We start from the raw sequence: 14,178 nt of genomic DNA on the forward strand, positions 1-14,178 counted from the left end.
TTCGTCAGGGTTGTAATCTGAGCCCAGCACTCTTCAATATTTACATCAACGAATTGGCCACTATTCTAGAAAAATCCTCAGCCCCTGGTGTTAGTCTCCATAATTCAGAGGTTAAATGCCTACTCTTCGCCGATGACCTATGCCTGCTGTCACCCACAGCACATGGCCTACAGCAGAGCCTGGACCTGCTAGAGCAGTACTGCCAGACCTGGGCCCTGGCAGTAAACCCCAAAAAGACTAAAATAATGATTTTCCAGAGAAGATCCAGATCTCAGGGAATTAGACCAAAGTTCTCAATTGGTACAAAATATATAGAGCACTGCACACACTACAATTACTTAGGTTTAAAAATAAGCTCAACTGGACACCTTAATGAAGCAGTGAATGAACTGAGAGAGAAAGCACGCAGGGCATTCTACGCAATTAAAAAGCAAATTCAAATTGAAATACCTATTAAAATTTGGCTAAAACTAATTGAATATGTCATTGAACCAATTGCACTTTATGGCAGCGAGGTGTGGGGCCCACTTGCAAAACAAGATTTCATCAAATGGGACAAACATCCCATTGAAACCCTGCACGCAGAGTTCTGTAAGATTCTCCTACATGTCCAGAGGAAAGCTACAAACAATGCATGCAGGGCAGAATTAGGCAAATATCCACTAATAATAAAAACTCAAAAAAGAGCAATTAAGTTTTGGAAACATCTAAAATACAGTGACCCCCCTCTCATATCATTACCAAGCCCTGCAATACCAAGAGCTGAACAAAGAAAAGAGTCCCCTCATCCAGCTGGTCCTGGGGCTGAGTTCACAAACCTGTTCTACTAACACACTGAAGCCTCAGGACCAGAACATCCAATCAATCAGGATAAACCAAATTACAACACAGTCAAAACAAAACTATATTGCTTATTGGGAAACACAAGCACAAGCACAGAGCAAAATGCAGTACTATCTGGCCCTAAATCGACAGTACACCGTGGCTAAATATTTGACCATGGTTACTGATCAAAACTTTAGAAAAACCTTGACAAAGTACAGGCTCAGTGAGCACAGCCTTGCCATTGAGAAGGGTAGACACAGGAAAACCTGGCTCCCTGTAGAGGAAAGGCTGTGCAACCACTGCACAATAGCAGAACCTGAGACGGAGCTGCATTTCCTGACAAAATGTCAAAAATATAAAACAATTAGAGAGTGTCATTTCCCCAAATTTGAAACTCTTATTCAAGGTTTCAAAGACCTCTCTGATGAGGATAGGCTACCCGTCCTGTTGGGGGAGGACGCAGAGAGCTGTGGGTTGGCAGCGCACTACATTGCTGCCTGCCATAAGTTGAGGGACAGTGTCTGACAGACCAATCAACCTGCACATGTCCTTTACTGTATATTTATTGTTATTGTTGAATGTATGGTTATTTTGACCCTTGGTTATTGTTGTTACTGTTGTCCCGTTGACAATTTTGATTCTCTTTTTACATTGTAAACAAGCTTTGGCAATATGTACATTGTTACGTCATGCCAATAAAGCAAATTGAATTGAATTGAATTGAAATTGAGAGAGAGAGAGAGGGAGAGAGAGAGACAGAGGTAGGGAGAGAGAGAGAGACAAAGGTAGGGAGAGAGAGAGGGAGGGAGAGAGGGAGAGAGAGAAGGAGAGAGAGAGAGACAGAGGTAGGGAGAGAGAGAGAGACAACGGTAGGGAGAGAGAGAGACAGAGGTAGTTAGAGAGAGAGAGAGAGGTAGGGAGAGAGAGGTTAGGGGTGTGTGTGAGATAATTACCCGTGTTGCCTGGGAGCAGAGAGAGAGACACCGAGAGAGAGAAAGAGACAGTGGTTATTTCTGTCTGCCCAGACCAAGACACACACCATGATGAAGCCCCATCTGAGAACACGTTATTATAGACATACAGACCCACTCTAACACATTACCGGCAATACAGAACATTACAACACAGACTGTTCTGATCATAGCGTCCCAGCAATATTCACTATACAGTACAGTACCATTGACTATATCACACTCACAAGCAGCATTGATACGTCAAGGATGTGGATAAAAGTTCTGCTAGGTGAGGTGCTAGTATAAGAGGCAGAAGGTTTTTTCATCCAGTCGAGCAATGGATCTGAGCTGTAGGTCTTGAGTGTTAAATGGTGTGTGTTGGTATTGTGTTTATGCGTGCATGTTGTATGTTCTGAGTTTTAAAACTTTACTATTCAGTAATCAATTATAAGAGTTCTGCATTCTCATTAAGTTGGAGACGTTAACTGCAAGAGGATTTTTGACTGCACAGTGCTAAATTAATACAACAGTCCCTATCTTTTTATAGCCACAGGACTAACAATGTGGTGAGTTCTATTTCATTGGAACAAAGACTGATAAACATAGCTTGTTGAAAGCAAAAAAATAAATTCAATCAAAACAAGGGGTAAAGGAAAAGCACACAAAAGGCCAAACAATAAATGTATTTTAACTGTATGATACAGTATGTCATTGGTCTTTCTTCATCTGGTGAAAAACAGCCCTTATAAATCTACACTGGGAGGATATTGATCTAAAATATAATGACATGCACTGACACTATCTACTATGACAAACACACACCATTAAAACGTGGATATGTCCTGAGAGAGGGAGAGAAAGCAGAAGGAGAGAGCGAGAGAGAGAGAAAGCAGAAGGAGAGAGAGAGAAAGAGAGAGAAAGCAGAAGGAGAGAGAGAGAAAGCAGGAGAGAGAGAGAGAAAGCAGAAGGAGAGAGAGAGAGAGAAAGCAGAAGGAGAGAGAGAGAGAAAGCAGAAGGAGAGAGAGAGAGAAAGCAGAAGGAGAAAGAGAGAGAAAGCAGGAGAGAGAGAAAGCAGAAGGAGGGGGAGAGAGAAAGCAGAAGGATAGAGAGAGAGAAAGCAGATGGAGAGAGAGAGAGAGAAAGCAGAAGGAGAGAGAGAGAGAAAGCAGAAGGAGAGAGAGAGAAAGCAGGAGAGAGAGAGAACGCAGGAGAGAGAGAAAGCAGGAGAGAGAGAAAGCAGGAGAGCGAGAGAAAGCAGAAGGAGAGAGAGAGAAAGCAGAAGGAGAGAGAGAGAGAGAGAGAGAAAACATAGGCATTACTAGGATAAATACTCTGATAAATCAGTACAGAAAAGAGCGAGCTGTCGAATGAATGTATACGATCCTATTGTCGCTCCGTATCTCCCTGTATAGGGGCTATAAAGAAGACAAGTGTGTGTGTGGGTCAGTGATGATGAAGATGACCCTGGTTGTGAAAGGTCGTACCGACATCCCTGTGAGCCTTGTCCCACTAGCACAGAGCCAGGCACGCGCACACACACACACACATACACACACACACACCTGTAATAGAGGTGGTTACATGGTTGTGGTGGGGTGGTGGTGCCAAGGGCGCTCTCTAAGCCACAGCAGTATAAATCACAGGCTAATAACAGAGCACTGAGGTGGCCTGTATTTACTACCACTCTCCCTCCAGCAAGGCCAAACTCCTGCCCTACAGCACATTACACTACCTGCGGTCACACAGTACACACCATTAACAAACACATCCCTCACCTTTATTAAACACTCAACATGTGCCAGGTACGGCATATACGGCCTAATACATGCACCTGCCATAGCTATTAGAGATTGGACTACTACAGGAGAGACGAGGAGAGAAGGGGAGGAGAGGGAGGAGAGAGAGGGAGGGAAGGAAGGGGAGGAGTGGAGAGGAAGGGGAGGAGAGGAAGGGGAGGAGAGGAGAGGAGAGGAGAGGAGAGGAAGGGGAGGAGAGGAAGGGGAGGAGTGGAGAGGAAGGGGAGGAGAGGAAGGGGAGGAGAGAAGGGGAGGAGAGGAAGGGGAGGAGAGGAGAGGAAGGGGAGGAGAGGAAGGGGAGGAGAGGAAAGGGAGGAGAGGGAGGAGAGGAAAGGGATGAGAGGAGAGGGAGGAGAGGAAGGGGAGGAGAGGAAAGGGAGGAGAGGAGAGGGAGGAGAGGAAGGAGAGGAGAGGAGAGGAAGGGGAGGAGAGGAAAGAGAGGAGAAGAAGGGGAGGAGAAGAGAGAAAGGGGAGGAGAGGAAAGGGAGGAGAGGAAAGGGAGGAGAGGAGAGGGAGGAGAGGAACGAGAGGAAGGGGAGGAAGGGGAGGAGAGGAAAGGGAGGAGAGGAGAGGGAGGAGAGGAAGGAGAGGAGAGGAAGGGGAGGAGAGGAAAGGGAGGAGAGGAAAGGGAGGAGAGGAGAGGAAGGGGAGGAGAGGAGAGGAGAGGAAGGGGAGGAGATGAGAGGAAAGGAAAGGGAGGAGAGGGAGGAGAGGAGAGGGAGGAGAGGAAGGAGAGGAGAGGAAGGGGAGGAGAGGGAGGATAGGAAAGGGAGGAGAGGAAAGGGAGGAGAGGAGAGGGAGGAGAGGAAAGGGAGGAGAGGAGAGGGAGGAGAGGAAGGCGAGGGAGGAGAGGAGAGGGAGGAGAGGAAGGAGATGAGAGGAAGGGGAGGAGAGGAAAGGGAGGAGAGGGAGGAGAGGAATGAGAGGAGAGGAAGGGGAGGAGAGGAAAGGGAGGAGAGGAAAGGGAGGAGAGGAGAGGAAGGAGATGAGAGGAGAGGAAGGGGAGGAGAGAAAAGGAAAGGGAGGAGAGGGATGAGAGGAAAGGGAGGAGAGGGAGGAGAGGAAGGGGAGGAGAGGAAAGGGAGGAGAGGAAAGGGAGGAGAGGAAGGAGAGGAAGGGGAGGAGAGGAAAGGGAGGAGAAGAAGGGGAGGAGAAGAGAGGGGGGGGAAAGGGAGGAGAGGAAAGGGAGGAGAGGAGAAGGGGGAGCGGAGAGGAGAGGAAGGGAAGGAGAGGAGAGGAGAGGAAAGGGAGGACAGGAAAGGGAGGAGAGGAGAGTGAGGAGAGGAAAGAGATAGAGGAAGGGGAGGAGAAGAAAGGGAAGAGAGGAAAGGGAGGAGAGGTAAGGGAGGAGAGGAGAGAGAGGAGAGGAAGGAGAGGAGAGGAGAGGAAGGGGAGGAGATGAGAGGAAAGGGAGGAGAGAAGATAAGTCTAATATATTGTAAAGACACAGACAACTAGCCTGAGCCAGAGGGAGAGTCATTATCAGTGAATGAGCAGTCCTCTAGCAACTACTGAAAGGTTACCATGTAGCATGTTTGATATTAACATGCACACAACACTTTATCTCCTCTTTAACTGGGAGAGGACATGATTAAAGTGAAGTTCCTTCAGCATGGAGCTACTAATATATTCCTACTGGAGAGGAGCATCCTCTCTTTCTCTCTTTCTCTCCCTCTCTCCCTCCCTCCCTCCTTCCCTCCCCTCTCTCCCTCTCTCCCCTTTCTCCCTACCTGATTGCTTTGGTGAAACACACAATTAGCCAGCTGCTTCCCCTGATTAAAGAAACTCCCCTGTTTCTAGGCCATCTCCTCCTGCTCCTCCTTCCTCTAGCCCTCTCTCCACTCCTCCATCTGTCTCCTCCTTTCCCAAGTCTTCCTCTCTCTCCTCCTCACTATCTACCTCTCTGTCTTCCCCTCTCCACCCTCCTTTACCTCGCCCACACACTCTTTCATTTCCTGTCTACTCCCTTTTGCCCTCTCTCTCCCTGTCCTTCAATCTGTCTCTCCCTCTCTCTCTCTCACTTCTCCAGACGTTTATATCATCCCTCCGTCTTTCTCTCTCTCTCTCTCTTGGGTTTAGTCTCTCACTTCACTTCTCCCAACATTCAATTAACTTTCCACTTCCTCTCCACCGCGACTCCCCCGACGCGTCAATCACACTCTACTGCCGTGACGACTGACAGCTGGCCCCGCCCCTTCCTCCCAGCGGTGTCCTGTGTTCCGCCAGGCATGACCCAGTCACCTGGTGGGGGGCTCGCACCTCCCTGATGTACAGCCCTCTGGGATACCTGGTGGGGCAGGGCAACCATACTGCCTGGGCTCAGGGAGGACACGCGAGGTTAACTGTTCATAGCAACTCCTGTTCATTAGCTCACTGGGTGTGAGGAACTGTGTGTGTGTATGTGTGCGTGCATGTGTGTGTGCTTTTCTGGTTTTGAGTCTCCCTGTCTCCAACCAGTATTGCAGAGAGGTAGTCCCATCAAAACCAGACATCTCTCCTTCAAAATACATCACCACATTGCCAAAACACAGAGGCAAAGCTGCATGTCTCCGATGGAAGCAGTGGTGGGAAAAGTACCCAATTGTCATACTTGAGTAAAAGTCAAGATACCTTAACAGAAAATGACTCAAGTAAAAGTGAAAGTCACCCAGTAAAATACTACTTGAGTAAAAGTCTGAAAGAATTTGATTTTAAATATAATTAAGTATCAAACGTAAATGTATATTATATTAAGCAAACCAGACGGCACCATTTTCTTGTTTTTTAAATTTTCGGATAGTCAGGGGCACACTCCAACACTCAGACATAATTTACAAATGAAGTATTTGTGTTTAGTGAGTCCGCCAAATCAGAGGCAGTAGGGATGAGCAGGAATGTTCTCTTGATAAGTGCGTGAATTGGACCATTTTCCTGTCAAAATGTAACGTGTACTTTTGGGTGTCAGGGAAAATGCATTCTTAGGAATGTAGTCCAGTAAAAGTAAAAGTTGGCAAAAATATAAATAGTACAGTACAGATACCCCAAAAAACTACTTAAGTACTACTTTAAAGTATTTTTACTTAAGTACTTTACACCACTGAATGGACGTTTGATGTCAAATAAAAGCATAATAAAAAGTATTGACGTGTTCACTGTGTGATACTTTCAGGATTCTCCACGGTATAAAAGACCTGTCATGTTCTCCAGTTCTCAATTTCTTATGGCGTGTATCTGTTGTGTGTGTGTGTGTGGGTCTGTGTGTGTCAGTGTGAGCTGTAGCGATCCTCTGTGTCCTAATAGAGACAGTAAATCAGACAGACAGGGGCAGAGCCATGCTCCTGGTAGCAGCCTGTTAATCCACATCATTTCCCCAGACTCTTCTCTTCTTCTCCAAATGTGATGGGATTTACTCAGGGCCAAGGTACCCCACTGGTAATCCCTTAGAAATCTCCACACACTATGGGTGGATGTGTGTGAGAGCGGGAGAGAGAGAGAAATAGAAAACAGAGCGCATGAGAGGGACACACTGTGTGTCAGAGAGAAGGAAGACTAAGAGTAGGAGAAAGAGAGTGTGTTTACACAAATGATGCAAAAAACCCAGAAGAAAACTCCAGGCCCTAGCTGCAATGTAAAAGTGAGATGAGATTGATGTCTGAAGATGAAAGCTATACTAGAGGTAACCGTGCCTCTGCACCTAGCCAGCCTGCTACAGTAATCTGCTTGTCACATAAAAGCCAGCTTGCCTGTGTCTGGTAATGAAATGACAGAGAGGGGATATTACCCAGAATGACCTGCAGGACTGTCTGTCTGTGGACGCCACTGTGTCCTGTGTGTAATAGAATAATAGATTACATCTAGCAGACACATTCACACACCCTCAAGAACACACAGGTAGAGAGAGAGAGAGAAAAAAAAAATACACAGTTTGCTAATTACAGATGAGAACCATAGCCATTTTATCACCCAAAATAAATATTCAGCATAATGCCTTACAGTATTGAGAGTATTGAGAGTGTGTGCGACAGTGTATGTGTGCATGTGTGTGAGTGTACTCACCACCCTGGTCGGTGGAGACTGTAAGGCGGCCACGGGTCAGGGTTAAGGGGTTTAGGGGTTAGAGTAGGTTGTCCACCCACTCTGGCCAGAGTGGGTGAAAATGCGCTTTGGTGATGAAATGTCACTTATGTTATAAAATACATTTTACCAAGACAAATATTATTATGTTCTGAATAATTCAGTGGGGTCTTTCTCTAACATATCATTAACATTATATCCTAAAAGTTGGATTTCGTAACCTAAAACATCTGATAATAAGCACAGAGCTCTGTTGACATAGCGGTGCAGGTTTCTCATAACAACTTTTGAGGATTTTACATTTTGTGGTTCTCGTCTTCAAAGTTGTTTCCGCGGGTTGCAAAAAGATAAATTAGCATGACACGAGCTGAATTAAATGTAAAAGGCTTTGAAAATAAAAAGCTTGGTATACGCTCAGTGCTCCGTTGACATTTCACATTGATAAGCTTGTTTTTGTGAGAAATCTTCGAAAAAGAAAATGAGTTTCGAATTAATATGAAAAGCGTACACTAAAATATGAAAATACTATGTGTCATAATCGATATCCATTTTACCTTTATATTGTTTATGTCCCGCGGGTTCAAAGAGAAAGATGAGTTCAATGGGGAAAGTGAGCCTTTTAGGTAGCCAGTAGCCTTAATTCCTGCACAGAATCCAGCCTAGTTGACGCTATGCAATTTTCCAGATTTTTTACACGTTTTTTTCTCTTGCCTCCATTGATTTAGTCACCCTAATTCTGGCCATCCTACAAGGGTAAAAACTCCAATAACTTTTAAATGGATTATGATAGAGGCATGAGGTTTGAACCATTGGTTTTAGAGGACTATATACACAATTAACATATATTGGTCAACATATGTGTTTTTATTGGACACCCTAGTTAGAGGGTTTAAGGGTAAGAGGTCAGGGTCTGGTGTTAGAGGTCAGTGTATAGGTGTACTCACAGCCCTGGTCAGTTGAGACAGTGATGGCTGACAGGTTCAGGGTTAAGGGGGTTAGAGTTCAGTGGTTAGAGGTCAGCGTATAGGTCTACTCAACGCCCTGGTCGGTGGACACATATTGGCGGCCACGGGTCAGGGTTTAGGGTTTAGAGGTCAGGTGTTAGAGGTCAGCGTATAGGTGTACTCACCGCCCTGGTCGGTGGAGACAGTAATGGCGGCCACAGGTCTCGGGTAGTTAATCATCTTAGACACTCCATTCAGCGACTCGATCTCGAAGGTGTAGTTGGCGTGAGCAGAGAAGTCCATCACCATTACCGTGGTGTTAGTCAGGCCCTGGGGGTGGGGCACAAAGCGAAGCTCTTCCCCACAAAGCTGGCATTGGTCGGGCTCCGGGCCGCATTGCTTACATAGCACGTTATAGGTCAGGTCCCTGCGACCACCCATGTCGCTGGGAGGAGACCACTCCAACTGTAGACAGGTGTCATTCAGGTTGAAGACCACGTTACGAGGAGGGGAGGGGGGACCTGGAATAGCGAGAGAGAGCTTCATGTTGATTGATCATGTTTCTGCCTCAACATCTCTGTAGTTTCTGGTGGTATGAGTCCAAATCAACAGTATAATACACTTTGAAAAATAACAGGCAAATGTTATTCAATTTAAAGTGGAACTGACAGTCTTTTAACTACTTTGCAGATATGAAACAAACAGACAATCATATCAGTAAAAAATATAACATTCCCAGTTTATGCTACAAAACCAACTTTATAAGAGGTTTTAAAAATAGGTTCTATTTGACTCAAAATTCCATGACGTACAGTAAGACATTGTTGGCAGAATAGATGGATGCAGTTCAATACATGATTCATATAATTCAAATCAAATCAAATCAAATGTTATTGGTCACATGCGCCGAATACAACAGGTGCAGACATCACAGTGAAATGCTTACTTACAGCCCTTAACCAACAGTGCATTTATTTTTAACAAAAAAAAGTAAAAATAAAACAACAACAAAAAAAGTGTTGAGAAAAAAAAGAGCAGAAGTAAAATAAAATAACAGTAGGGAGGCTATATATACAGGGGGGTACCGTTGCAGAGTCAATGTGCGGGGCACCGACTACTTGAGGTAGTTGAGGTAATATGTACATGTGGGTAGAGTTAAAGTGACTATGCATAAATAATTAACAGAGTAGCAGCAGCGTAAAAAGGATGGGGTGGGGGGGCAGTGCAAATAGTCCGGGTAGCCATGATTAGCTGTTCAGGAGTCTTATGGCTTGGGGGTAGAAGCTGTTGAGAAGTCTTTTGGACCTAGACTTGGCACTCCGGTACCGCTTGCCGTGCGGTAGCAGAGAGAACAGTCTATGACTAGGGTGGCTGGAGTCTTTGACAATTTTGAGGGCCTTCCTCTGACACCGCCTGGTATAGAGGTCCTGGATGGCAGGAAACTTGGCCCCAGTGATGTACTGGGCCGTACGCACTACCCTCTGTAGCGCCTTACGGTCGGATGCCGAGCAGTTGCCATACCAGTTGGTGATACAACCGGTCAGGATGCTCTCGATGGTGCAGCTGTTGAACTTTTTGAGGATTTGGGGACCCATGCAAAATCTTTTCAGTCTCCTGAGGGGGAAAAGGTGTTGTCGTGCCCTCTTCACGACTGTATTGGTGTGTTTGGAATATGATAGTTTGTTGGTGATGTGGACACAAAGGAACTTGAAACGCTCGACCCACTCCACTACAGCCCTGTCGATGTGAATGGGGGCGTGTTTGGCCCTCCTTTTCCTGTAGTCCATGAACATCTCCTTTCCCTTGCTCATGTTGAGGGAGATGTTGTTCTCCTGGCACCACACTGCCAGGTCTCTGACCTCCTCTCTATAGGCTGTCTCATCGTTGTCAGTGATCAGGCCTACCTCTGTTGTGTCGTCAGAAAACACAATGATGGTGTTGGAGTTGTGCTTGGACACGCAGTCATGGGTGAACAAGGAGTACAGGAGGGGACTAAGCACGCACCCCTGAGGGGACCCCGTGTTGAGGATCAGCGTGGCAGATGTGTTGTTGCCTACCCTTACCACCTGGGGATGCCCATCAGGAGTCCAGGATCCAGTTGCAGAGGGAGGTGATTAGTCCCAGGGTCCTTAGCTTAGTGATGAGCTTTGAGGGCACTATGGCGTTGAATGCTGAGCTGTAGTCAATGAACAGCATTCTCACATAGGTGTTCCTTTTGTCCAGGTGGAAAAGGGTATTGTGGAGTGCGATTGAGATTGCGTCATCAGTGGATCTGTTGGGGCAGTATGCGAATTGGAGTGGGTCTAGGGTTTCCGGGATGATGGTGTTGATGTGAGTCATGACCAGCCTTTCAAAGCACTTCACGGCTACCCACGTGAGTGCTACGGGGCGGTAGTAATTTAGGCTGGCTACCTTCACTTTCCTGGGCACAGGGACTATGGTGGTCTGCTTGAAACATGTAGGTATTACAGACTCGGTCAGGGAGAGTATGAAAATGTCAGTGAAGACACTTGCCAGTTGCTCTGAGTACATGTCCTGGTAATCCGTCTGGCCCCGCGGCCTTGTGAATGTTGACCTGTTTAAAGGTCTTGTTTACATCGGCTAAGGAGAGCATGATCACACAGTCGTCCGGAACAGCTGGTGCTCTCATGCATGCTTCAGTGTTGCTTGCCTCGAAGTGAGCATAAAATATATTTAGCTCGTCTGGTAGGCTCGTGTTACTGGGCAGCTCGCGGCTGGGTTTCCCTTTGTAGTCCATCATTGGAGGAATGGGCGAGTGACCAACTTTTTCCCCTCATATCATTTTTTGGTGGCTACAGCTAGAGATGCAGGTGTCATTTGGTTAGCTAAGCAATACATATGAATCGCTTTGCTAGCTAGCTAGCTATACTGAACTTGAATGACTATTATCCAGTTAGCATATCTTGTGCATTCGTAAATTCGCTCTGGCAATCCAATCCAATTTCAGAGCACTCTCATCTAAGTGTGCAGGATAACTGATGAATTTACGAACACGCAACACCGCCGAACTGACCGGTGTCAGTAAACGTCAGACAAAAATAGCAATTGAATTGTAACCAGCAGCACAGTTAGTCACTAACAGTCTAGATAACATGTAAACAGCCTAACCAGCTCTGTTAGGGTGAATAAAATGGTCAGAATGAGGTGTTCTCTCATTTTCATCTGGAAGTAGCTAGCAAGCTAGCCAACTTTAGACAGTTAGCTTGGGTGCTTGACTGCCATTGTGAGGAATGCTCAGATCAACCCTACTCCTCGGCCAGAGCGTCCAGTGTCAATAGTGCAGTGTGCTCTGAATTTACGAACAACCCAGAGAGCACTCTGACATATTGAAGGCAATTTACAAACGCACCCTTAGTTGTCAATCAAATGTATTTGGCATCGATCAAATGGGTAGGCAGGCAAGTTCCCATTCAGTTGTCAAAACGTGGGACGAGCAGGCTACTATTCACCATTGTTCATCAGTGCAATTTTGACAGCCAACTAGCTGAAAAAGTTTGAGAGTGTTTATCTAATGTTCCCTTGTTAGATTTTAGCTCATCTCACTCTGGCTAGCATTAGCTGTTGATCTTGCTGTTGTTGATGTGCATAACTGAGTGAGGACTGTAAAGTTCCCAAATGTAAGAGGAGTCCCGTGGTATTTACATATTTGCAGAAATCCATTCAGGTGTATTTTGTGGCTTTTGGTGAATGCGTTCTAATGATCTAAAGTCGCGCTGTTGCTCCTGCCTGTAAACACACGGTCCAGCTCAAAGTGAATGATGGCAGGCCCATGTGGCAAATGGCTTATTTGCATAAAGGCCTACTGTAGCTCTGATTGGCTATGGCACACAGGTCTGCGTAGACTCAGGTCCTGGACGAGACAGATGTTTTTATTCGGTTTTATTAGCTGCAGTGTCTATTAATTGTCCAAATCCACGCCCGCGTTCCCACTCTATATTGCTATAGAATTTTCACAAATACCTTACTCTACATCATTCCCAAACATTCTATGAATTTATGAAAACGTGAAGTGCTCACTTGTCAGAAAACGTTTTAAAAAAGTGTCATGTTCTTCCTGGGGGTGTATATGAACAGATTTTAATACGATTTCATGTTGCTAAAACGCTACCAGTTCCACTTTAAACATAGCTAAAAAACGAAACCTTGCTATCATAATGTCATGTCTACTTTGAAGCCATTGTTCTTTTTGACAAATATCTACTATCTACTACAGACAGCTTATCATCAAGGTGACTTCTTCTCCATTGTGTGTGAAGTTATTCTGGGAGAGGTATTGTGAGAATAGGAGCATGCAGGCATTGAGTAGATGTGAGCAGGCATTCTGTGTGTGTGTGTGTGTGTGTGTGTGTAGGTATTGTGCTGTACAGAGCAGTCTGCCAGCTGTCAGAGGGGCAGTGTTAAAAGGCCTGGGGGATTTAAACTCTCCAGTCCTGCCAAGCTCTCTGTCTGTCTGGACAATAGGCTGGAGCCCTCTCCTGCCCTACCCCACTTCCAATCCCCCTCTCCTGTCCTCCCCCTGCCTTCCCCTCTCCAGCTCCCCCTACTCACCTTCCTCACACCCCTTCTTTCTATCCCCCTTCATTGTCCTCCCCTCCAGCCAGCCCCTCTCCATAAATAAACTCTCTCTCTCTCGTTAGTCCTGCTTAGTGTTTCTTTCTCAGGACAAATGAAGGAAGCACCTCCTCTTCCACCTCCTCCTCCTCCTCTGTCAGTATCTGTCCGTTCTCTTCCTCAACTCTCTACCCTCTCTTTCCTCCTCTTCCTCTCTCTCTACATGTCTATTTGTCTTTCTCTACTCTACCTGTCCCCTTTTCATTCTCTCTCTCCATCTCTTGCTCGCTCTTACTCTCTTTGGTCCATTTACAAAAAAAAATTACAATATTAAATAATTTTGGTATATCTCGGTCTTTGTTCCTGAGTATATAACACTACATGCCTGTACTGTACTCTCCCTGAGTGTACTGAGTGCTGCTGGGACATTTACGACATTGCCTAATTGATTGATGATACTCACGTGTGCAGGCCATAGTGGGTGGGTCTCGCTCAGCTCTGTAGAAAGTCTTCTCACAGTGGCAGAAAGCAGCCCCCTCACCGTAGCTGAAACTGTGAGGGGGACACTTGGAACACTTGATGTTCCCCGCAAATGCCTTGTAGAAGCCTGGTCGACACGCTGCGGAGAGAAAGAGGGATATATGGCTATATAAATGTATATGTCAGAATCACAGACACAGAGATAGGGTTATATACAGTGCCTTCAGAAAGTATTCAGACCCCATGACTTTTTCCAAATGTTGTTAGGTTACAGCCTTATTTTAAAATGTATTGCATTGTTTTTCCCCCTCATCAATCTACACACAATACCCCATAATGACAAAGCAAAAACAGGTTTTTATAAATTGTTGCTAATTTATAAAAATAAAAAACAAAAACATCACATTTACATAAGTATTCAGACCCTTTACTCAGTACTTTGTTAAAGCACCTTTGGCAGCAATTACAGCCTCGAGTCTTCTTGGGTATGACGCTACAAGCTTGGCACACCTGTATTTGGGGAGTTTCTCTCATTCTTCTCTGCAGATCCTCTCA

The 14,178-nt window shown here is 45.7% G+C and overlaps 1 protein-coding gene across 2 annotated transcripts in view; it reads right to left on the bottom strand.

The window, feature by feature from the left end:
* LOC121571713 (ephrin type-A receptor 3-like) overlaps nt 1–14,178 on the bottom strand; it is a 687,439-nt gene that overhangs the window by 76,224 nt on the left and 597,037 nt on the right. The window contains exons 6-7 of one of the 2 annotated variants that reach the window (XM_041883353.2): nt 13,607–13,762; nt 8,757–9,092 (exon numbers count right to left, since the gene is read on the bottom strand). The exons of the other annotated variant lie outside the window; for it this stretch is intronic. Coding sequence (XP_041739287.2) covers nt 8,757–9,092; nt 13,607–13,762 — 492 coding nt within the window. The remainder of the gene's footprint in view (nt 1–8,756; nt 9,093–13,606; nt 13,763–14,178) is intronic. 2 annotated transcript variants of the gene reach the window in all.

The sequence above is a fragment of the Coregonus clupeaformis genome, chromosome 29 (assembly GCF_020615455.1).
Source record: "Coregonus clupeaformis isolate EN_2021a chromosome 29, ASM2061545v1, whole genome shotgun sequence".
In the NCBI taxonomy this organism is placed as follows: Eukaryota; Metazoa; Chordata; class Actinopteri; order Salmoniformes; family Salmonidae; genus Coregonus; species Coregonus clupeaformis.